At 68.4% G+C, this 22,565-nt stretch overlaps 1 protein-coding gene across 1 annotated transcript; it reads left to right on the top strand.

Moving 5' to 3' along the window:
- The first annotated feature begins 1,017 nt into the window (after positions 1-1,017).
- On the top strand, positions 1,018-21,313 carry BAHCC1 (BAH domain and coiled-coil containing 1). The gene is made up of 26 exons (XM_066566018.1): positions 1,018-1,192; positions 7,639-7,818; positions 8,544-8,666; positions 8,944-10,557; positions 10,636-10,741; positions 10,905-11,113; positions 11,195-11,353; positions 11,669-11,880; positions 12,132-12,489; positions 12,574-13,308; positions 13,845-14,029; positions 14,142-14,278; positions 14,403-14,504; positions 14,804-14,918; positions 15,023-15,194; positions 15,553-15,714; positions 15,866-16,191; positions 16,518-16,625; positions 16,703-16,956; positions 17,060-17,135; positions 17,237-17,345; positions 17,481-17,603; positions 17,683-17,850; positions 18,243-19,393; positions 20,095-20,331; positions 20,805-21,313. The coding sequence occupies exons 1-26, from the start codon at positions 1,018-1,020 to the stop codon at positions 21,009-21,011; spliced, it is 7,503 nt and encodes a 2,500-aa protein (XP_066422115.1). The 3' UTR covers positions 21,012-21,313.
- The last annotated feature ends 1,252 nt before the right edge of the window (positions 21,314-22,565 follow it).

A 22,565-nucleotide genomic window follows, 5' to 3' on the forward strand; every position in this document is an offset into this window, starting at 1 on the left:
CCCCCCGCGCCCCCCGGCCGCTCTCGCCACCCCGCGCCCCTTTGTTCGCCGCCGCCCGGCCCGTGCCCGGCTCCCCCCGCCGGATCGGGCCCCCCGGCCCCGGCGCTGCCAGAACAATGACCCGGCGGGCGGGAGCCGCGGCCGGGCACCGGCAGGGACCGGGAACCGCGGCCGGGAGACCGGGGAAATACGGGGAAACCGGGACAGGGCGCCGAGGACGGACCGGGGAACCGGGGAGAGGAGGGTCGGGACAGCGGGTAATATCGAGGAAGCGGGGCCGGGGGAACCGCGCTGGAGGGAAGACGGGGAAACACCGAGGAACCGGGGCTGGGGAAGGAAGGAAACCAGGGAACCGCGGCGAGGGAGGCGCCGAGCACCGGGGAGACAACGGGAAGCGGGGAAGCCGGGGGCGAGCGGGGCCGAGCCCCAGGGAGATACGGTCGGTGAACCGGGAGAGATAAAAGAACCGAGCTCCGGGAAACCGGAACCCGAGCAGAGGCCAGAAAGGGTCGGAGCAGCGGGAACCGGGCCCGCGCTCCGGGCAACCGGGGTTGGGAACCGGGAGCAATGGATAGAGGGGGAGCTGCGCTCCGGGAGGACCGGGAACGTGGAGTGGGGGGGCTGTGCGCTGAGGAAACTGGGGATCATGAACCGGGAGCACTGGGAAAAGGGGGAGCCGTGCTCCGGGGACGGCAGAGAGCGGGGACCGTGCGCCGGAGGTACCGGGGACCGCGGGGCCCTGCGAACCGCGGAGAAAGCGGGCAGCGTGCCGGGGAAACGGGGAGCGGAGCGCTGCTGGGGCGCGGTGGCTCTGGGGTGCAGTGATGGCCGTACCCCCACCCCGGCCGTGCTCTCACTCTCTCCTTTCTCTCCCCGTGCCAGGAGCGGAGGATGAGCCGACAGCCCCGGCGCGGAGCGCGGCACGACGGCCGCCGAGCCGGCCCGGCGCGGCGCTGAGCATCGCCCACGAGCCGTGTCGGGGTCCCGCCGAGCCCCCCGCGGGTGGGTGCCCCCGGCATGGACGGCCGTGACTTCGCGCCCCCGCCGCGGCTGCTGTCGGAGCGGGGCAGCCTGGGCCACCGGCACGGCACGGGGCGCGTGGCGGGGTCGGCGCACGGGGCCGTGCAGCCCCCCGGACACTTCCAGCCCACCAAGTACTTCCCGGCGCCCATCTCCATGGCCACGCACACAGGTCAGAGGGGTCGGGGCGCCCGCGGTGCGGGGGGCCGGGAAGGGCCGGGAGGCTCGGCACGGCCCCGGGAGCCCGGCACGGCCCCGGGAGCTCGGCCTCCCTTTGTGCCGACCTCGCTGTCACCGCGCCCGGGGGTTTTGGGGTTTTGGCTCACGCACACGGGGAACATCCCCCCACCCAGCCGCTCCGGCGGCGCGGGAGGAGCGTGACCCCGGGCTGCGCCGGCGAGATCCCGGTGCCGGGACGAGGAGGCGCGTTCGGGCTGAACAAGGAGGCCGTTATGAGCGGGGCCGTGGGGCGGCGGTGGAAGGTCACCGAGCCCGGGCTCGATATTCGGCGCCGAAGTGTCAGGGTGCGAAGGGGTTCGCGGCGCGTGTTCGCCGCGGCAGCTGCCGGAGCTGGACAAAGCGCGGCACACGGCCGAGCTCGGCACGGCCAACCAGCACCGGCGCGGGGTCACCGGATCCGGCATCCGCGGCGAGCTGCCCGCGCGGCTTTGTCTGCGGCATGTGCTCGCCTGCGGCCGGGCAGGGCTCAACCGGGCTGCGCGGCGCCGGTACCGGGGTTCGCTGCACGGGGGGCTGTGAGGGCGCAGCCGGCGGGGAGCTCCCTGCGCTGCCGAGCTCCGGGATGGAGCCGGAGCGGGAGCGGGGCCGGGGTGGGAGCCGTGTGCCGGCTCGGCACGGCGCAGCGCCGGGCCCCCGCTTCCCGCCGGCGCAGGCGGTTGTCTGGCCGCGGCACGGCGGCAGCGCCGGTTATTGTCGCCGCCTTGATGAGCTGTGAATACTAATAAAATTATATCTGCTTTAATGGGATTACAATTAGTGCGTGGATTAGGGCGGGGGGCACGGCCGGGCCGGCGCGGGGGGGGTGGCAGCCGTGGGGGTTCTTGGAAGGAGGTGGAAAGCGGGGGGCACCGGGGGGTGCCGGGGAGGCGGCGCCGGATAGGGCCCGCGGCCGGGGCGGTTTCGCTTTGTGCCGGCGGCCCCGCTGCCGGGACCACCGCCGGGCTCGGGGGGCCACCCCGGCTTCCCCCAGCTTTGTTGGGCGAGGAGTGCGGATGGGGGCTTGGAGCCCGGCCCCGGGATGGGGGATAGGGGTGGCGGTTCGGCTGCTCTCCGGCTCGCGGTGACCGTGGGGGGATCCCCGAGGGCCTCCAGCGCCGGGGTGCTGCCGGCTTCCCTCCGGCTTCCGTCCGGCTTCCCGCCGCGGCCGCGTCCCCGTGCAGGACCCTCACACCCGCCGGGGCCTGGGCGACACATGGGAGCCCGAATGCACCGGAGGTTGTTAAAATAACATGGATCCGGCTAAAAATACCCGGCAGAAACGCGCCGAAAAAAAAAAAAAAAACATAAAAAAAAAAAAAAGAGGGAAAAAAAAAAAAAAAGAGAGAAGCCAAACCCAACAACAGAACGAGCTAAAAATATTCCGGCTTTGGCAGGGCCGGCGCAGCCGGAGCGCTTCCCAGCGAGCTGCACTCGGAGGCTCCGCGCGGCCGGAACGCTGCTGGGGTGCTGGGGCGGATAAACCGGATAATTTAGCGGCCGGCACGGTGCCGGCGGGAGGGGGGCTCCCCATCCCCTGCACCCCGCGTCCTCCCGGCACGGCCCGGCCGCGGTGCCGGCAGCCGTGCTAGCATGGCGCGGTAATTAAGGCCGATGATTGATAATTACCCCACCCAGCGCACGGAGCCAGCCCGCGGTTGGCCGTGGCGGGGCGATGCCGGTGCGGCACGCGGCGCCCGGGGGGCACGGCGGGGCCGGGGGGGCTCCGGCCGCGCTCCCCCAAATGGCTCCCGGCGTGGGGCCGGACTACACCTCCCAGGAGCCTTTGCCGGGCCCGGCGGCCGCCCTGGGAACGGGAGATAAAACTGTTTTCCTTGGTTTTATTAAAGCCGTAACTCAGGGCCGCGCGTTCGCGCAGCCGAACGCTCCGGCTGGCGTCGGGTTTGGCACCGGCACCGCCCGGGGATGGGGGGATGGAGACCCCCGGAGCCCGCCCGGGCGGGGTGCAGCCCCTGCACCCCAATTGTAGGGGGTCCCACTGCCACGGCACAGCCCGTGCTGAGCAGGGCCGGGGGTCCCAGTGCCTCCGCCACAAACGGAGGGTGGGAAACTCTGGCAGAGGCCTGTCTGAGCCACGCTGGGGCCTGGCTGCAATTTTTGCCTTTGGATGTTTTTGTGCACTAGAGGAGAGTTGTGACTGCACCGGACTGTGTCACCGTGGCCGAGCCCTCGGCCCCGAGCAGTGTGGCCGTGGTGGTGTGTGGCTTGACCATGGGGGTGTGTGTGTGAATCCCAGTGTGCATCCCAGTGCATGTGTCCCAGTGTGAATCCCGGTGTGCATCCTGGTGTGTGTCCCGGTGTGAATCCTAATGTACATCCCAGTCTGTGCCCCGGTGTTCATCCTGGTGTGCGTCCTGGTGTGCGTCCCGGTGTGAATCCTAATGTGCATCCCGGTGTGCGTCCCAGTGCTGCCCTGCAGCCTGGCAGTGGCAGTGTTGGTGTTTGTCCTGGTGCTGGCACACAGCCTGGCCATGACAGTGCAGGTCCCGGTGCATCCCATCCCAGGGTGCTGGATGTGCTCCCACACCTGTCCCCTCCCTGGATCACACCACAGGCTGGGTGCTGTGCATTTCCTGGCACGGCTCTGAGGGGGGATTTGGGTGCTGATGGTGGGAGGCAGGTGGGGACGGTGCCCCTGGCTGGGTGGTGACACGGGGCCGGGTGCCAGCGCTGCAGCCGCTCTGCATCGCTGCTTCCCTGGAGAAGGGATCTGTGAGGGGCTGGAGGCCACGGTGCAGCTCTGGCGCAGCTCCGGTGCAGGGGCTCCCCCCAGCCCCCAAAGTAAGTGTCAAAGTTAAACCAGATCTGGAGATTAACTGGGCTGCTCCTGGGTAGCCACAAGGCGCCGGGGCCGAGCGTGGCCGGTGGGAGCAGTAGGACGTGCAGAACCCTGGATCCCACAGAATTACCCCGGCTCTCGCAGAGTCATCCTGAGTGCTTCCACTGTTCCTTAGTCATGAGCTGGATCCAGGCACAGATGTTGCCACGTGCCAGGCCCTGGGGGACGGGCAGCTGCCACCGGCCCCTGGCACTGCCCGGGGAACAATGGAGGGTGGATGGGCTCTACGGAGAATTTTGGGGCCACTCTGAGTGCCCCTGGCTCCTCGGGACCCCCAGCCCTGCCTATGCCCTGGCTGCCCCACAGCATCACCCCAGGGCAGGCTCTGTCCCTGCCTCATGCTGGGGTCCCCCAGCCCTGGGGGAAGATAAGTCCTCCCCCCGCCAGGACTCACATATGTGACATTCACAGGAACTTCACAGGGTGCCCATGGACCCACATTTTGGAGGGTTTCTGGCAAGGATTCATGTGCATGGCATCCATGTGACATCAGTGGTGGGGTGGGACATCAGGACCCCCGGGACTGGACACTTCCTGGCTTCCCTGTACTCCAGCAATGGTCTTCCAAGGCATGTGTGTGTCAGGTTGTGCTCTGGGTGTGCAAATCGTGCTGTGGGTGTGAAAGTCATGCGTGCAGGGAGCGTGCACTGAGCACACGCATGTGCCAGCTGTGCCAGTGGTGTGTGCCAGCTGTGCCAGTGTTGTGTGCCAGCCATGCTAGCAGTGTTTCCCAGCTGTGCCAGGAGTGTCCCCCGCCCTTGTAAGCCCTTTGCACACGTGGCCCCAGTGAATGTGCAAGCACTGAGTGTGCAGTGGCTGTGGCCTGCACAGCTGCCAGTGGCATTCCAGAGGGGATAACCCCTCGCACAACACTGGGATCACTCTCCTGGCCCCTCGGGCACGTTCCGGCAGCATTTCACCATTGCAGCATTCATTGAGTGCCGTAACAATATGGATTCAGTTGGAATTACAGCACTGAGGGAGCCAGAGCCCGTTTATTCCCTGTTTGCCAAATTTTTAAAGGGGCAGTGTGGGTTGTGAAGCACGTGGGGGGCTGCCCACCACCCTCTGCCCGGTTTGGGGGGGCCTGGGTTGCCCCTGCCAGGGTCCCTGCCAGCTCCCGGCCCTCCGCCCGTGGCCCCAGCTCCATTAGGAATGTTCCAGCCCCAAAATAGCCGAGGGAGAAACCCAACCCTGCACACGTCCCCCCCGCCACCGCCGCCATCCTGGGTCTGTCACCGCCTTGGGGATCCCAGAGCAGCCGTGGGCTGAACCCCCCCAGGACCAGGCCCCCCCCTGCACACGCTGGCCCTGAAACTTTCTGCCTTCCAACACATTCCCATCTGTGCTGCACTTGGAGTGGGGGCGAGGAGCAGCTGGAGGGAAGGGAGCACCTCTCGTTGTTCCCTCCTGGGTCTCCCCAATGCCCCCCGCCCCTCTCAGCGCTGTCGGTGTGGCCATGCTGAGACCTGGCACACTCGTCACACGTGTGACCCTCTGCGGATTCAGGGCCAAGGGAAATTTCGTGCCGGAGCCGGGAGCGATGCCGGCAGGGCTGAGTCACAGCACCGGCCTCGGGGAGCCCGGCCAGGGAGTTCCCAGGGTGATGCTGCCGGGGGGGGCCGGGCTGGGACCCCGCAGCCATCTGTCCTGCGCTGGCAGCCCGCCCCACGGGGCTGTGCCCGTCCTGGCACTGCCAGCTCATCGGTGACACGAGTTGTGCCTGGTCTCAGGAACTGGCAGCATGGGCTGCTCCAGCACCGGTGGCTTATCCGTGACACGAGTTGTGTGCGTCCTCAGTGACCCGTCCCTGTCCTGTGCTGGTCCCTGTCCTGTGCTCGCCATCACTGTGGCTGGATGGGCAGAACCAGGGGGCCGCTCCCTGCCTCTGCTCAGTGCATGAGTGTGCAGAGGGTCATGGTGAATGGATCAGCAGTGCTGGCCACGGGACCAGTGGGAATGTGGGATCAGCAGTGCTGGCCACGGGGCCAGCCCGCGCTGGGGGAGCCGTGAGTCAGCGGGTGGGCGGTGGGGAGCGGCGGCCCCGCAGCCCCCCCGGGACACCCCGGCCCCGCCGCCATCGGGGTGGGGTGAGGGGTTATTTTTTTCCAGCCCGTTTCACAGCTTCCAGAAAAGTCTCGTTCTGGAAACCTCGGCTTCCCGCCCGGCACAGCCCGGCACGCTGCCGGCTCCACACCCACATGGGGTCCCCGGCGCGGCCGGGGCTGTGGCGCACAGGGTGGGCTTGTGTCCCCGGGGATGTGTTGGCACAGCGGGGTGTGCCCGCCCGTCCCGGTGTGGTGTGTCCGGTTCCCAGGGCTGTGGGTGGGATGCGGCCGTGCCCCCGGCCCACGCGGCCCTGCCCCGCTCGGCCTCGCCACGGAGGAAGGAGCGAAGCTGCCTGAAACCACATCCCGACACTCATCCCAGAGGCATCCCGGTGGGATTAGCCGGGGAGCGTGGGCCGGCTTAGAGAGCAAAGCATCGCTTCCTGCCCCGGCCGGGCGGGCAGCCAGCCCGCGCTCCTCACCACGCCACGCGTGCTGAGCCGTGCCGAGCCGTGCTGAGCCGTGCCACGGCTGCCTTGGCACACACGGACATGGGGAGCGGGCCCACACAGTGAGGGGCAGCTGCTCCCCCATCCTGGCTCCCCCCATTCCAGCTCCCCCCGCCCGGCCGCTGGCCACCAGCTCCGAAGTTTCCACCATGATCTCACGGCTTGGCCGGGATGGGAGCGGGATGGGGGGCGGGATGGGGAGCGCCGGCCATGGGCCTCCCCAAGGGTGCTGGGGGCCCCCCCGGGCTGCGGGGGAGGCAGCAGGGTCAGGGCCAGGGCTGTCCCCCCTCCTTGCACTCACACACATGTGCACACACACACACACACACACACACACACACAGAGCACACATGTGCACCCACATGGCCTGGCACAGCCCATGTCCCTGGAGCTTGGGATTGTCCCAGCACTGGGAGCAGCCGGTGTCCCCTGGGGGGGAGCAGCAGTGTGGGGAGCCACACGCGTGTGCAGAGCCTCCCACGTGCTGTGAGTGCTTGGGGCATGCACAGGGCAGGGCTCTGGTGCCCCTTGCATGGCTCTGCTGTGCCTCACACACTCTGGGGCACATCTGAGCCCCGTGGGGCTGGGGTGTCAGGGACACGGGTGCGTCAGGGGTGTGACTGCACAGGGGACGTGGGGGCTCACAGGGGATGTGTGCAGGCAGTGTGGGCACGGGGGACAGGGCAACATGAGGAACATGGTAACGCAAGGGCTGTGAGCACAAGGGACGTGTGTGCACAGGGGCTGGGCGTGCACAAGGGACACAGTCCCACGAGGGACACGTGTGGCACGAGGGCTGGGTGTGCCCAGGGGATGCACCGGTGCAGAGTGAGCTGCACAGCCCCGTGGCAGCCATGCACACACGTGTGTGCACAAGGGAGTGTGGTGTGCTGGGTCGTGCGAGCAGGGCCTGCACAGCCCCCCCGACTGCCCTCAGCCCCCCCAGACTGTTCTCAGCCCCCCTGACTGTGCCCTCTCCCCGCAGCCGGCAGCAGCCTGATGGGGAGTGCCCCCCCCTCGTCCTTCATGGGGGGCTTCCTGAGTGGCAGCCTGGGCTCGGGGGGGCCCAGCCACCCCGCTGGGCCCGCCGCCTCCCCCCCAGAACCGGCCTTCTGCGGGCCCCACTCCGGCACCTCCCAGATCTGGTTCTCCCACTCCCACGAAGGTGAGTGGGGACCGGGGTGGGGATGGGCTGTGGGTTGGGGTGGCCAGAGGCAGTCGTGGCTCTGCCCAGTGCCAGTGGTCACATCCTATCAGTTCCCACATATATGGGATCCAGGGTCAGTGGTTTCTGGGTGATGAGGGTGGGTTTGGCCACCGCTGTGCCGCAAAACACCCTGGGCATCCACAGGGACTGGGCTTAGACCCCGTAGTTGGGGTTTAGGGTGGCTGGAGGGGCTCATGCCGGGCTGGGCCATGAACCCGGACAGGGACACCAGGCAGGTGACAGTGTGGGGACCCCAGGGGCAGCCCTGGTTAAAGCGAGTCCCCGTGCCCCCCCACGCTGTGGCGTGTCCGTCCCGCCGGAGGAGCGGGAGCGGGAGCGGGAGCGGGGCGGCGGTGCTGGCGCGGGGCCCTGGCAGCCTGCCCGGCTGGTAGTTTGACCGGCTGCCAGCTGGCTCCCGGCATTCCGGGGGGGCACGGGGGGACGGGGACGGGCAGCGCACGCGGCTGACGGACAGCCCTCCCGAGCCGTGCCGAGGCGAGCCAAGCACGGCCACTGCTGACACAGGGTTGGGGGGGGTCTCAACCCCACCTCCGGTTCCCAGAGGGTGGGAGGGGTCCCAGCCTGGAGGGGATCACGGGCTCTGCAGAGTTCCCAGCTGGAGCCGTGCGGGTTGGGATGCGAGGGCAGGTGCCACCCCAGCCCCACTGACTCAATGTCCCCAGCCCCGGGGTACCCCCGCTTCTCCGGGAGCTTGGCCTCAACCTTCCTGCCCATGGGCCACCTGGACCACCACGGCAATGGCAACGTGCTCTATGGCCAGCACCGTTTCTACGAGAGCCAGAAAGGCAGGTACCGGGGCCACCAGGGACCCCCATGGGGCCGTATGTCCCCCAGCTGGGCAGGGGTGGGGGCTCAGTGCCCGACCAGGTGGTACTGGGCAGTGGGTGGAGTGGTGGGTGCCAGTCCCAGCCCTGCTCCTGCTTTTCACAGGGTTGTGGTGGGTGCTGACAGGGTCGTTGTTTGCGTGAGACACGGACCTTATGAGCCCGACCCTTCATCCCCATCCGGCCGCAGGTTGGGTGGGGGGAGCACGGGGGTCTCACCCATCTCCCTCCCCTCCAGATAACTTCTACCTGCGGAACCTTCCGGCTCAGCCCCCCCTGCTCCCTGCCAGCCACGGCTTCCCCGGCATCGCCCGCGCCGCCCCCGGGCCCCCCGCCGGCTCCTGCAGCCGGGAGCGGGACGCCGGCCCCCTCCCCAAGACCACCAAGGACTACGAGCGCTTCCTGGCGGGCAAGGACAAGGGGGGCAAGGGGGACCCCAAGGAGCGGCTGCCCGAGGAGGACCCCAAGGAGCGGCACAAGGCGGTGCTGCCGGTGCCGCCCGAGGGGCACTGCAAGGAGGGGGTGCCGCCGCGGGGGTCGGGCGACGGGCGCCCCAAACCCCTGGCCTCGTGCCTGCTGGGCGCCAAGGGGCTGGATGGGGACGGCGCCCGCGCCACGCTGCCCAGCTGTGCCGGGAGCGCCCTGCCCCGCGCCGCCCGCTGCGCCCCCAAGGAGCGGGAGCCGGGGGTCCCCGAGGCCCCCCAGCCCTACGGCGAGGCGGTGGAGCGGCGGCAGATGCTGCACCACGCCGTGTCCTACGCCGTGCCCACCGCCGGCTCCTTCCCCTGCCTCCCGCTGCACGCCGGCCCTGAGGTGCTGTGCCCGCTGCCCGAGCCCCCCGCCCGCGAGCTGAAGCTCAGCGGGGCTACCTTGGTGCCCTCGGTGGGGCCCCCGACGGACAAGAGCCGCTCCTTCCAGGCGGAATCCGGCGGGATGGAGCGCGGGGACGGCAAGGAGCGGCACGCCGAGGCGGGCACCGAGCCCTACGGTGCCCCCTTCCACCACCCGCTGAAGGCCGAGGGGCCGGTGGAGCGGCGGCTGGAGTGGGGCGCTCCGGGCACGCGGCTGAAGGGGCTGGAGTACCTGGGGGGGGGCGCGGCCGAGGGACCCCCGTTCTCCGGCCGGTGCCCCGCGCCCAAGGCGGCTCTGGAGAAGGGCTACTTTGAGGTGCCGCCCGCCCCCGACTGCTCCCGTGCTCCCCGGCCCGACCCTCTGGGCGTCCGCGTCGGCCCCTCCTGCTGCACTTTAGAGAAGGGCCCCCCCAAGGAGCCCCCGGCCCAGAAGGTGGCTCGGATCCGGCACCAGCAGCACCCCGAGGCAGAGGCGGCCGAGGGCAAGCGCAAGCCCCTGGAGCTGGGTGGCCTGGGCTACGGCGGGCACCCCCTGCCCCCCTGGGGGGTGCAGGGCCAGGGGCCCCCCTTGGCCGTGGCAGAGGAGCGGAAGGGGGGGCCCTACCTGGACCCCTTTGGCGCGGGGCTGGTGCGGGCGCAGGAGGTGCCCAACGCCCCCGACGAGGTGTCGGCCATGAAGAACCTGCTCAAGTACAGCAACGGGGCTCTGCTGGGGGGGCAGAAGGGCCCCCCCTTCGTGGGGCTGGGCAGCGCCAAGGGCAGCTGCGCCCACCAGGACGCCAAATTCCCGTCGGGAAAGGCTCAGCCGGAGCTGGAGCGGCCGGACTGCGCCCGCGGCCGGGAACACGAGGCGCTGGGCCCCGGCGGCACTGAGGGCGAGGTGCGGCAGCCGCCCGTGGGCATCGCGGTGGCCGTGGCGCGGCAGAAGGACTCGCTGGGCCGCCACGAGCCCTACGGCACCACCGGCACCGGGCGACAGCGGGCGGCAGCTGGAGTCAAAGGTGAGGGCTGGGGAAGGGGGACAGGGCGGAGGGGGCTGGCGGTGCCACGCTGATGCCACCGCGGTGTCCCCGTGGCAGCAGGCACCGCGCGCCCCGTGCACCTGATGGAGCTGGAGGCGGAGGAGGAGCGGGGCCGGCTGTGCGAGGAGCGCCTGGGGCTGCCCGGGAGGGACATCCTGCTCCAGTGAGTGCTGGGGGACGAGGGGGAGCCTGGGTGTGGGGGCTGGAAAATGGGCTGTGGGTGCTTTTTGGGGCGCAGGGGTGAAAGATGGGGGTTCCTGGAGGGGGTGCAGGGGAGGGAGATGCCAGTGCTGCACCCACACTCTGTGTGTCCCCTTTTCCCACAGGGACAACAAGGACCTGGTGGAGTTTGCCCGGATGCACCCATCGGGGGGGTGTCCCGGGGAGCTGACCCCACACCTGATGATGACGGGGGGCTCATCGCTGCCGGCGGGGCAGCTTGGGGGGGACCCCACCGCCCACGCCCACCCTGCCCACACGCACTGGCTGCCCCGCACCCGCAGCCCCTCCATCTGGATGGGGGGACACTCCTACGGTCAGTGCCGGGTTTGGGGGAACTTGGGTGGGTGCTGACCCCCAGCAGTGGGGTGCTGACAGACCCCCCCCGTCCCCACAGGCATCGGGCACCCCGCCCTGCACCAGAACCTGCCCCCTGCCTTCCCTGCCTCCATGCCCAGCGCCATGCAGCCCGTGTTCCCCCTCGCCCAGGACCCCCCTGCCCAGCTCGTCATCCTCCCCACGGAGCCCCCCACCCACGGCACCCCCCACACGCTGGGTGAGCCTGAGACCCCCACCTTGTGCTGGGGAGGGGGGTCCTGGCGGCTGGGGGGGATTGAGAGAGGTGAGGGGGGTGGGAGATGGGGGGGTCACAGGGGGTACTTTTGGGAGTTCATGGCTGATGGGGTCCCTGGAGTTACTTTTGGAGGTGCAGGGGAGGGGTATGGGATCCTTGCAGGTGTTTTTGGGGTTCAGGGGTGGGAGATGCAGGTTGCTGGGGTTGCTGCCAGGGTCACAGGACTGGGGTTGGGCACTGCTGGGGTTTGTGGGGTGACCCTGAAGAGGGTCTCCAATTGCTCCCCTCTGCTGGCAGCTGACGTGATGGACCAGGCATCGCTGTGGCCCCCCATGTACCCGGGCCGGGGTCCCGGTGCCCACCTGCAGCACACGGGGCAGCTCCCTGTGTACCCACGGTCGCAGTTCCTGCGGCAGCAGGAGCTCTATGCCCTGCAGCAGCAGCAGCAGCAGCAGCAACAGCAACGGGCGGCCCAGGCCCTCGAGATCCAGCGCCAGGTGCACGGCCAGGTGCCAGGGGGATGGGATGGGATGGGATGGGATGGGATGGGATGGGATGGGATGGGATGGGATGGGATGTGGGGCTGGCCGGAGGATGCAGGGTGGAGGGTGGGTTATGGGCCTGGGATGGCAGATGTGGGGAAGAACTGAGGGACAGGCAGTGGGGCAGGGACTGGCCCATGGGGCTGGAGGGGGATGTGGGATGCAGGGCTGAGGTGTGGGGCAGGATGTGACACGTGTCACCTCGTTGTACCCCGCAGCGGAAGCCGGAGGAGCAGCCCCTGGAGCTGGAGGAGAGGGGTCCCGAGAAGCCCCTCAAACCCTCCCACAAAGCAGTTGCCTTAAACGCCCCGGCCAAGGGCCTGACCTCGGCGGCTCCCGCGCCCCCCAAGCTGTCCCCGTGCTGCCACTCGCCGGCCCTGCGGCACCCGGCCAAGTGCCCCGTGACGCTGCCCACGGCCCCCTGCACTTTACCCGCCTGCCCTGCCGCCAGCCCCGCCGTGGCCCCGCGCTCGCCAGCCGCCAGCCCCCTGCCCGCCCCCAGCAAGGGCGGCGACGGCGAGGACGCGCGGGGCGAGGGGCAGCCCCCGCGCCGCTACCCCAAACCCCTGGAGCCAGGTAGGACCGCGGGCACGGGGAGCGGGAGGAGGGCGGCCGGGGAGCCCCGGGGTGTCCCCGCTGATGGTGGCCCGCTCCCCGCAGACCTGCCCCCCGGGTATGGCTACCCCGCCACGGCCATGGGCTACCCCGCAGCGCACTCGGCCGAGCCGGCCGACCCCGACCCCGTGCACGCCGGCTCCCCGCCCGCCGAGCCCGAGCAGTCCCGGACCTTCAGCCCCACGGCCGAGGCGCTGCGGGAGCAGGGCCCCCCGCGGGACCCCCCGGCCGAGGGTCCCGGGGCGCTGCTGCACCGGCACCACCTGCTGCTCCCGCCGGGACCGGGGGCGCTCTGCGGGGAGCGGGGGGCGGCGCCGGCCGGGGACGGCACCGAGGAGCCCTTCGGGGGGCACCGGGAGGTGGCTCAGGGAGCACCGGAGCAGCCGGAGCAGCAGCACCCCGTGCCCCAGGAGGGGGGCTCCCCGCTGCCCCCCACTGTGGAGGAGGACGAGGAGGAGGAGGAGGAGGAAGAGGAAGAGGAAGAGGAGGAAGGCGACAGCGATGGCTCGGAGCCAGAGGGCAGCTGCGATGAGGAGGAGGAGGAAGAGGAGGAGGATGGTGACATCCCCAGTGGGCATCAGGGCTGCACGGGTGGGCTGGAGGCGCTGATCGCCGCCGGCATCGACCTGGGGGAGCTGCCGGCGCTGGAGGAACCCGAGGAGCCCCCCCCGGCCCCCCCCTCGCCTGCCCCCCACCCCTCAGGGATCCCAGGCATCGCCCTGCTCAGCGAACTCGCCGACCTGGAGCTGCGCCGGCGCCGCTGTGACCTGGCAAGGGAAGGTGGGTGACACTCGGTGCCCCCAAGTGACTCCAGTACCCTCCAGGGCCCTTTATCCTGTGGGACTGGGGGGCTGCATGCTGTGCCGTGCCGTGCCGTGCTGTGCCGTGCCGTGCCGTGCCGTGCTGTGCCATGCCGTGCCATGCTGTGCCCCACTCACAGCCAGGGCTCGGCTCCAGCGCTGGCTCCAGGCAGGCGCTGCCGGGATTCCCTCCCAGCTCGGCTTCCCCAGGGAATCCCAGAGGCCCCAGCGGGAATGGCCGCACAGCCTGGCACATCCCCAGCCCTGCAGGCGGGAGTGAGCGAGGGAGGGAGGGAGCAAAGGGGGGGACCCAGTGCTGGGTTCAGGTGGGGACAGCATGGAGTGAGGGGATGGCTGTGGGGTCCCACTCCCCATGGATGGGGTGGTGGGGTGGGCATGGGGCCAGATGAGGCAAATCACCATGGCCCTCCCAGCTCAGGGGCTGCTCCTGTGCCCCCAGGAGCCAGTGCAGGGCTCCGGGATGTTGGTCCTTGCTGACCCCCTGCCATCCCACAGGTGAGGATGAGGAGCTGCTGGCCTTCAACCTGCAGAACCTGGCCACGGTGGCGGCCGCCTGGTCGCTGGTGGAGGCGGCAGGACGGGAGGGCAGCCCCCCCGCCCTCAGCCCCCTGCCCGTGTCCCCCCCGCCCCGTGCCCGCGTCCCCCGCCGCAAGTACACCTGGACCCCCAAAACCAAGGCCGTGAGTGTCCCCTGGAGGGGGTGTCAAGGGGGGTGAGCCGTGCCCAGCCTCAGCCCTGGCTTTGAGGCCACTGGCAGTGCCAGCCGTGCCCAAACCCCCCCTGGCCCCCCAGGTGTGCCCGCTGAAGGCGGCCATGGAGCAGCTGAACACGCAGGAGGTGGAGGTGCGGATGCGCCTGGCCGAGCTCCAGCGCCGCTACAAGGAGAAGCAGCGGGAGCTGGTGAGGCTGCAGCGGCGCCACGACCACGAGTACGTCCTGTCCCTGTCCCTGTCCCCATCCTGAGCCTGGGGGCAGCACGGATCTGCGCAGTCCTTGCCCCGGTGGTGCTGGGGGCTCTGCTGATGGTGTCCCCGTTGTGTCCCCGTTGTCCAGGCGTGACGAGAGCTCCCGCAGCCCGGCGCGGCGCGGGCCGGGGCGGCCGAGGAAGAGGAAACACTCCAGTGCCCTGGGCAGGGCCGAGAGCCGCAAGGTCAAGTGAGTGACTGGTGCCACGAGTCCCCCCTCGGCCCAGGGGACAGAATTAATGGCAGGGTTTATGTTGGAGGGAAGGGGAGGAGGGAGACAGCAGCTGGGACGTGCAGGAGCCAGCCATGGTCGGGTCTGGATCTTTCTGGGGGATGCAGGGTGAAGCTGAGGGGTGCAGGATCCCCCCAAGGGGTGCAGGGTCCCCCCAAGGGGTTCAGGGTCCCCCCAAGGGGTGTGGGATCCCCCCAAAGGGTGCAGTGTCCCCTGAGGGCCCTACAAGCACCGTGCCCACACCGTGCCCCCCCCAGGGCAGTGAAGACCAGCCTGTCCCTGCTGTGTGCTGAGCTGAGGGGGGACCCTGAGCCCCAGAAGAAGAGGAGCAAACTGGCCGGGGGGACCTTCAGCAGCCTCCAGGGCTCCCCGGTGAGTCCCACGGGGTCTGGGGGCTGTGTTCTACCCCCAATTCCCCCCGAGTCCCCCCAGTGTGGGGTCCTCTGCCCTGTGTGGTGACTCGTGGGGTGTCACAGCTGAAGCAGAAGGTGAAGGGCAAGGGGCTGCCCCCCGGGCTCAGCCCCTTCCGCCGGAGGGACCCCAACCCCAGTGCCCGCATCCAGAAGAAGCTGAACCGGCCCAAGAGCTCCAAGGGCTCCAAGTACCAGGGGCAGGACCCCAGTCCCCGGCAGCCCCCCCACTTCAGAGGCAAGCAGGGTGCAGGGATGGGGTGTGGGATTGGGGTGGGGGTGAGGACTCTGGGCTGGGGGTGCAGGGGTGGGATGGGGATCTGCTTGTGAGGTGGCGTGGGATGGGGATGTGGGATATGGCATGGGGATGGGGATGTGGGGTCAGAATTGGGGTTCTGGGGTCTGGCCCAGGACTGGGGTTCAGGGTCGAAGGTGGGGGTGCAGGGTCCAGCCATGGGTCTGGGGGGCAGGACACACTGGGGGGGTGGCTCATGCCAGGGGGTCACACATGGCCTCAACTCACCCCATTGTTCGCTGGGGGTGCAGGGGCCACCCCTGTGTGCAGGAGTCCCTCACCCTGTCCTCTCCCCATGCAGACGAGCCTGAGGGTGACACAGACAGCGAGGACGGGGACGAGGAGCCGGGGCTGTCACTGCCTGCAGGGCCGGTGGCTGTGCTGGGGCCCTCCCCGTCCTCCGTGGTGAAGATGGAGGCCAACGAGAAGGCCAAGAAGAAGAAGGAAAGGCAGGGGCTGCTAGGTAATGGGATTCACCCTGGGAATGCTGGCAAGGACCCGGGGGGCACCTGCTGGGACTGGGTGGGCAATTGTGAGGTGCTGCAAGCCCGGACCTCCACAGGGTCCCCCGAGCCCTGTCACCCATGGGGAGCCCTGACCCCTGTCCCCCGCAGGTCCCTGCCGGCTGGGCAGCCCCGAGGGGGAGGTGAAGATCAAGCAGCGGCCGGTGAAGCCGGGGGCAGCCGGGAAGCTGGAGAAGCTGCCGGGCCGGCGGAAGGTGGGGGGCTGCCCCGAGGGCAGCAAGAAGAAGCTGAAAGCCAAGGCCAAGGAGAGCCTGAGGCCCCCAGCCCCCGGCGGCCCCAGCCCCCCGGGACCCCCCAGCAGCCTCTTTGGGGGCAGTGACCCCCGGCTGCTGGGGCCGAGGGACGAGGGGGCTCGGCTGGGAGAGAGGGGCAAGAAGGGCACCCGCAAGAGCAAAGGGCTGCAGGCAGCCCTCAGGGTGAGTGGGGCTGGGCTGGGGCACCCCTGGGCTCGGGGGCAGGGAGATGTGGTGTTTGCATGGGCTGGGGCCACCAATGGGACCAGGGCATGCAGGGCTGGGGTTACTGGGGGCTGCCAGTGAGATGTGGGTGCAGGGTTTTGGGAGTGGTTGTGGGGCACTGATGGAACAGCAGGGTGCAGAGGGATGGGGGCAGGTTTTGCACAGGCTGTGGGTGCTGGTGGAGCTGAGGGGGCACCCCTCAGGGTGGTGGGAGGCCCTGATGAGCTCTGGGGGGCTGGGATCACACGGAGGGGTCACTGGTGGGCCCTGACCTCCCTGTGCAGCGCAAGAACGGGGCACTCTCGCTGGCCCTGTCCCCCCGGAGCGCCAAGACCATCCTGAGCAAGGGCAAGAAACTGGCCAAGGTCAAGAGCAAAGTGGCCACCAAACAGGTGAGACCCGTGGGGGGTGCCCCCCACACTGGCACAGCCCCCTTTGCCCCCCACCCATCCCAAGCCTCCTCCTGCAGTGCAAGGGCCGGGCCGTCAGCAAACTCCTGGAGAGCTTCACCGTGGAGGATGATTTCGACTTCGACGACAACAGCAGCTTCTCGGAGGAGGAGGAGGAGCTGGGAGGCTGCCTGGCAGGGGGGGCCCGCGGGGGGGTGCCCCACGCCTGCGCCATCCAGAAGGAGGATCTGCGGGATGGGCTGCACATCCTGATCCCCAAGGAGGACAGCCTGCTCTACGCCGGCCGCGTGCGCACCATCCAGCCCCCCGACATGTGAGTGCAGGCTCCCGGGGGTCCCAGGCATTTGGGGGGGTTCCAGCCGTTTGGGGGGTGCCCCAAGGTGGGTTCTGACCCCCTTCTGTGCCCCCTTCCCCAGCTACAGCATCATCATCGAGGGTGAGCGGGGGAACCGGCAGCACATCTACTCCCAGGAGCAGCTGCTGCAGGAGGCGGTGAGTGGGGGGCAGCCGGGATGGGGGTCAGGGTGGGGGGTCAGGAAGGGGGTCCCAGACCCCACAAAGGCCCCAGACCCCTCACACCCTGCCTCCCTCAGGTCCTTGACATTCGGCCACAGTCACGGCGGAGCCTCCCACCCGGCACCCGCGTCTGTGCTTACTGGAGCCAGAAATCCCGGTGCCTCTATCCCGGGAACGTGGTGCGAGGTGAGGCTGCCTGGGGTCAGCCAGGGTGGGGTGGGCGCTGCCGGGGATCCCCTGCCCATCCCCTGGAGTCAGCCAGGGTGGGGTGGGCGCTGCCGGGGATCCCCTGCCCATCCCAACAGCCCCCCTGTGCCGCAGGCTCCTCCAGTGACGAGGAGGAGGAGGACGCCGAGGCCGTGCTGGTGGAGTTCGATGACGGGGACACGGGACACATCGCCGTGTCCAACATCCGCCTGCTGCCCCCCGACTTCAAGATCCAATGTGAGGGCCGGGGTGGGATCAGGGGATGTGGGGGGCTCTGGGGGAGCATGGGGCCGCCCTGACCCCCCTCTCCCCGCAGGCACCGAGCCCTCCCCGGCCCTGCTGGTGTCCAGCTCCTGCCGCCGGGCCAAGCGAGCGTGTGGCGACGTGGGCACCCCTGGGGCGCTGCCCCCCACGCTCTGCCCCGACCACGGCCCCCAGCCCCCCCGGAATTCCGGCAGGAAGGCAGCCAGCAAGGAGAAAAGTGGTATGGAGGGGAAGGAGCAGGATCCCCTGCCTGGCTGGGATGAGGGGAATGGTGTTGGCATGGGGGAAAGGCACTGGGATGTGAGAAAGAGTTTTGGGATGGGAGAAGAATGCTGGGATGCAGGGAGAGGTGCTGGGCTGTGGGGAAGGCTGTTGGGATGCAGGGAAGGGTGCTGGGGTGTAGGCAGGGGAACAGATTCATGGGAGGATGCGGGGATGTATGGAAGAGTGCTGGGATGCAAAGATGGGGTTAAGGGGGCTGGGAATATTGGGGTGCAGAGAAAGGTGAGGAGCTGGGGTTGGAGGAAGGGGTGGCACAATGGGGGTGGAGATCAGCCCCAGAGCATCCCTCCCTCACTGCTCCTGTGGCCTCCTGACCCCTGTGTTCCGCAGGCAAAGCCATGGAGGGGCTGTCGGGGGGCCGGGGGCCGGCGCTGGGGGACTCGGCGGCCGGGCGGCGCGGAGGGTCCCTGCTCAGCTGGGCCGCCGTGGCACAGACCAAGCGGAAGGCGGCGAACAAGGGCTCGGCCGTGCTCCAGAACCTCTTCCAGGTCAACGGCAGCGCCAAGAAGCTGCGGGCCAAGGAGACGCTCTTCCCTCTGCACCACCACCACCACCACCTCGCCGCCCCCGTCTTCGGCAACGCCTTTGGCGCCGACTCCTTCGGCCGCATCGCCAGCTCCTATGGCTCCTTTGGCACCGGCGCCGGGCTGGTGCTGCCCGCGGCCCAGAAGCTGCTGCGCTCCAAGAAAGCCGAGCGGCTGGAGGCCGAGGTGGGCAGGAGCGGGCGCAGGAAGGCGGCGGGCAGCGAGTTCCTGGTCAAGCTGGACCACGAAGGGGTGACGTCCCCCAAGAACAAGACGTGCAAGGCGCTGCTGTTGGCCGAGAAGGACTTCGGGGCCAGGCTGGAGCGGCCGCTGGGCAGCCACGGCTACGGGCACGCCGGGCTGGGCGGCCGGGAGCGCCGGGGCCGCGCGGCCACACACCCGCTGCCCGTGGGGCTGGCGCTGCGCAAGTACTCGGGGCACGGGGACTTCGCTCTGAACTGCGACAGCGACTGCCACAGCTCCTACTCGGACATGGACGAGGACGAGGACGCGGCCGGGCTCGGCGCCGACGTCCCCTCGCGCTTCATGACGCGCCTTTCCGTGTCCTCCTCTTCCTCGGGCTCCTCCACCTCGTCCAGCTCCGGCTCCATCTCCACGTCCAGCCTGTGCTCCTCGGACAACGAGGACTCCTCCTACAGCTCGGAGGACGAGGACTCGGCGCTGCTGCTGCAGACCTGCCTGTCGCACCCGGTGCCGGCGCTGCTGGCGCAGCCGGACGCGCTGCGGCCCAAGGGCGCCGCGCCCCAGCGCTGCTTCCTGTCCAAGGCGGCCGCCGCCGGCCCCAAGGCCAAGCTCAAGCGCAAGGATCCCCTCAGCTTCGCCAAAGCCAAAGAGTTCTCCCGGCGGCAGCGCCTGCCCTCGGTGGAAAACCGGCCAAAGATCTCCGCCTTCCTGCCCGCCCGCCAGCTCTGGAGGTGGTCGGGGAACCCCACGCAGGTGAGGAGCCCCACGGGCACTGCCCTGGCACTGCCGGTGCCCGCCACGGGCACCCACCTGGGCACGGTTTGGCAGGGAGGGAGCAGGTACAGCTCGGGGCAGGGGGCACAGGTGGGTGTCTGTGTGCAAGGGACAAGGTGCACACTGGGGACAGGTGCCACGTGCTGCAGGCAGAGCACTGGCTGCTCAGGGTGCTGGGGACACCGGCTGTGACATGTGTGACATGTGAGTGCCCAGTGCAGGGTGCTGGTGGCACCAGCTGCAGGACTGGGGAGGGTGCTGGTGGCACATGGGCAGCCAGCAAAGGGAGCTGGTGACACCAGCTGTGTCCCTTGACCTGACAATGCAGGTGGCACCAGCTGTGTCCCTTGACCTGACAATGCAGGTGGCACAAGCCATGTCCCTTGAGCTCACAGTGCTGGTGACACCAGCTGTGTCCCTTGACCTGACAATGCAGGTGGCACCAGTTGTGTCCCTTGAGCTGGCGTTGCTGGTGACACCAGCCGTGTCCCTTGAGCTGGCAGTGTTGGTGACACCAGCCGTGTCCCTTGAGCTGGCAGTGCTGGTGACAGCACCCCTGTCCCTCATTCTTTGAGCCCCCTGCTCTGGCTCTCCACTCCACGTCCCCCGTGGTGTCCCCACGGCAACAGGGCGGGTTTGGGGGTCCCCATGCCAGCTCTGAGCCCGTGTCCCCTCCCCAGCGGCGTGGCATGAAGGGCAAGGCACGGAAGCTCTTCTACAAGGCCATCGTGCGGGGCAAGGAGACGCTGCGCGTGGGCGACTGCGCCGTGTTCCTGTCGGCCGGGCGGCCCAACCTGCCCTACATCGGCCGCATCGAGAGCATGTGGGAGTCCTGGGCCAGCAACATGGTGGTCAAGGTCAAGTGGTTCTACCACCCCGAGGAGACCAAGCTGGGCAAGCGCCAGAGCGACGGCAAGGTGAGGGCAGGGCTGGCTTTGGGGGCAAGGAGCCACGTGCCAGCTTAGGTTGCCATGTGCCAAGTCAGGTGGCCACACATCATGCCAAGACATGCCAGGGAGCCATGCACCGCATGAGGTAGCCATGTTCCAGGACAAGTAGCCATGTACCATGTCTGGTACACGTGTGTGGTGTCAGGTAGCCACATGCCATGCCAGGTAGCCACGTCCCATAGCATGTAGCCACACATGGCCGTGCACCACATCATGTAGCCCATGTATGGTGTCAGGTAGCCACATAGCTACATCAGGTAGCACCATGCCTGGTGGCCGTGTCCCAGACCAGGTGGCCCTGTCACTGGCCAGGTGGCTCTGTCCCACAGCAAGCAGCCATATCCCCATCCAGGCAGCCATGTCCCCAGCCAGACAGCCGTGTCCCACACCAGGTAGCCACGTGCCCAGGCAGCGGCAGTGACGGCGCCTTGTCCCCACAGAACGCGCTGTACCAGTCGTGCCACGAGGACGAGAACGACGTGCAGACCATCTCGCACAAGTGCCAGGTGGTGGGGCGGGAGCACTACGAGCAGCTGACGCGCGGCCGCCGCTGCCAGGACCGCCAGGACCTCTATTACCTGGCGGGCACCTACGACCCCACCACGGGGCGCCTGGTGACCGCCGACGGGGTGCCCATCCTGTGCTGACCCCCGGGGTGCCCACCCTGTGCTGACCCTCGGGGTGCCCAGCCCCTGCTGACCCCCGGGGTGCCCACCCTGTGCTGACCCCGCCTGGCTCTTATGCAAAGGGTGACGTGGGGACATTGGGGGCACATCAGGGGGACGTGTGGGGGGGGCTCCCCTACAAGCCATAACTTTCCCTAGTACCTCTGACTGTTTGCCAGCAGGTGAAGCAGAAATCAGGTGTGTTGTTCTATTTATTTTGCCTGTAAATATTGTATTTCTTCCGGGAAGTTTTATGGAAAAGCGAGAAAGGAAAAAAAAAAACCCAACAAAAAACCACAAAAACAAATTCAACAACAGCAAAAAAAAAAAAAAAAAAAGACAAAAAATGATGAAAAAAAAAAATCACAAAAAAATAATAATAATCCTCGGGGAAGGGGGTGGGGGGGGGGTCGTTTCAGTGCACTGTGTCCCCCAGCCTGGGGGGACGGGGACAGCGGGGAGCGCTGTACAGAGGGGGCCAGGGCGGGGGGCTCGGCCCCGGGCGGGGGGCCCAGCGCCGCCGTCCCCAGTGCAATAGTGGGGTGACCGCGGGGGGGACACCCCGGGGGGACCACGGGGACCCCGCGGGGCCGGCGGACGCTGGCCCGTCCCGCCGCCGCTGCCTGGAAAATATGTACAGGGGCTTTTCCAGTGTAAACACTAAAACACACAAAAAATCCCACAAAACAGGATTAAAAAAAAATAATAACCCAAAAGGACAAAAAAAAAAAAAAAAAAGGAGCAAAGGGTTAAACAAAGGTTTTATGAGCCGCCATTCCTGTAAAGGCCTTTTACTATGGAACTTTTTTATGGATAACTTGGCTTATGAATAAATATATGAACCGTTGCTGGCGCCGGCTCCGCTCTCGGCTCTGCCTCCGTTCCCTCGTGCTGCCACCAGCCCTGGAAACCCCAGTTAGGGATTGGGATGGATCAGGGATGGATCAAAGATGGAGCGGGGATGGGTTGGGGTTGGATGGAATACAGGGATGGATCAAGGATGGATCAGTGATGGATCAGAGATAACGGGATGGATCACTGATGGATCAGGGATGGATTGGGGATACAGGGATGGATCAGGGATGTCTCAGGGTTACAGGGATGGATCTAGGATGGATCACTGATGGATGGGGATGGATCAGGGATTGATCAGGGATATAGGGATGGATCAGGGATGGATTTGGGATCGATCAGGGATTGATCAGTGACTGATCAGGGATACAAGGATGGATCAGGGATGGACCAATGATTGATCAGTAACTGATAAGGGATTGATCTCTCCGGGCCTGTTCTCCCGTCCCCACGTGTGCTCAGACGGACGGGCAGCGCTCCCTCGCCATTGGTCGAGCCTCCGCCAATCAGCGGGGGCAGAGCCGGCAGCCGGGCTCCCATTGGCTGTCGGGGCGCGCTTTTGTTCTCGGCTCCGGCGCGCGCCGTCCAGCCCCACCCCCGGCCGCCAGGGGGCGCTGTGGGCGGGGCCGGGCCCGCGCGCGGGGCAGTGCCGCCCCCTGGCGGCCGCGTCGCGACAGAGCAGGG

This window comes from Molothrus aeneus, chromosome 26, assembly GCF_037042795.1.
Source record: "Molothrus aeneus isolate 106 chromosome 26, BPBGC_Maene_1.0, whole genome shotgun sequence".
NCBI lineage: Eukaryota > Metazoa > Chordata > Aves > Passeriformes > Icteridae > Molothrus > Molothrus aeneus.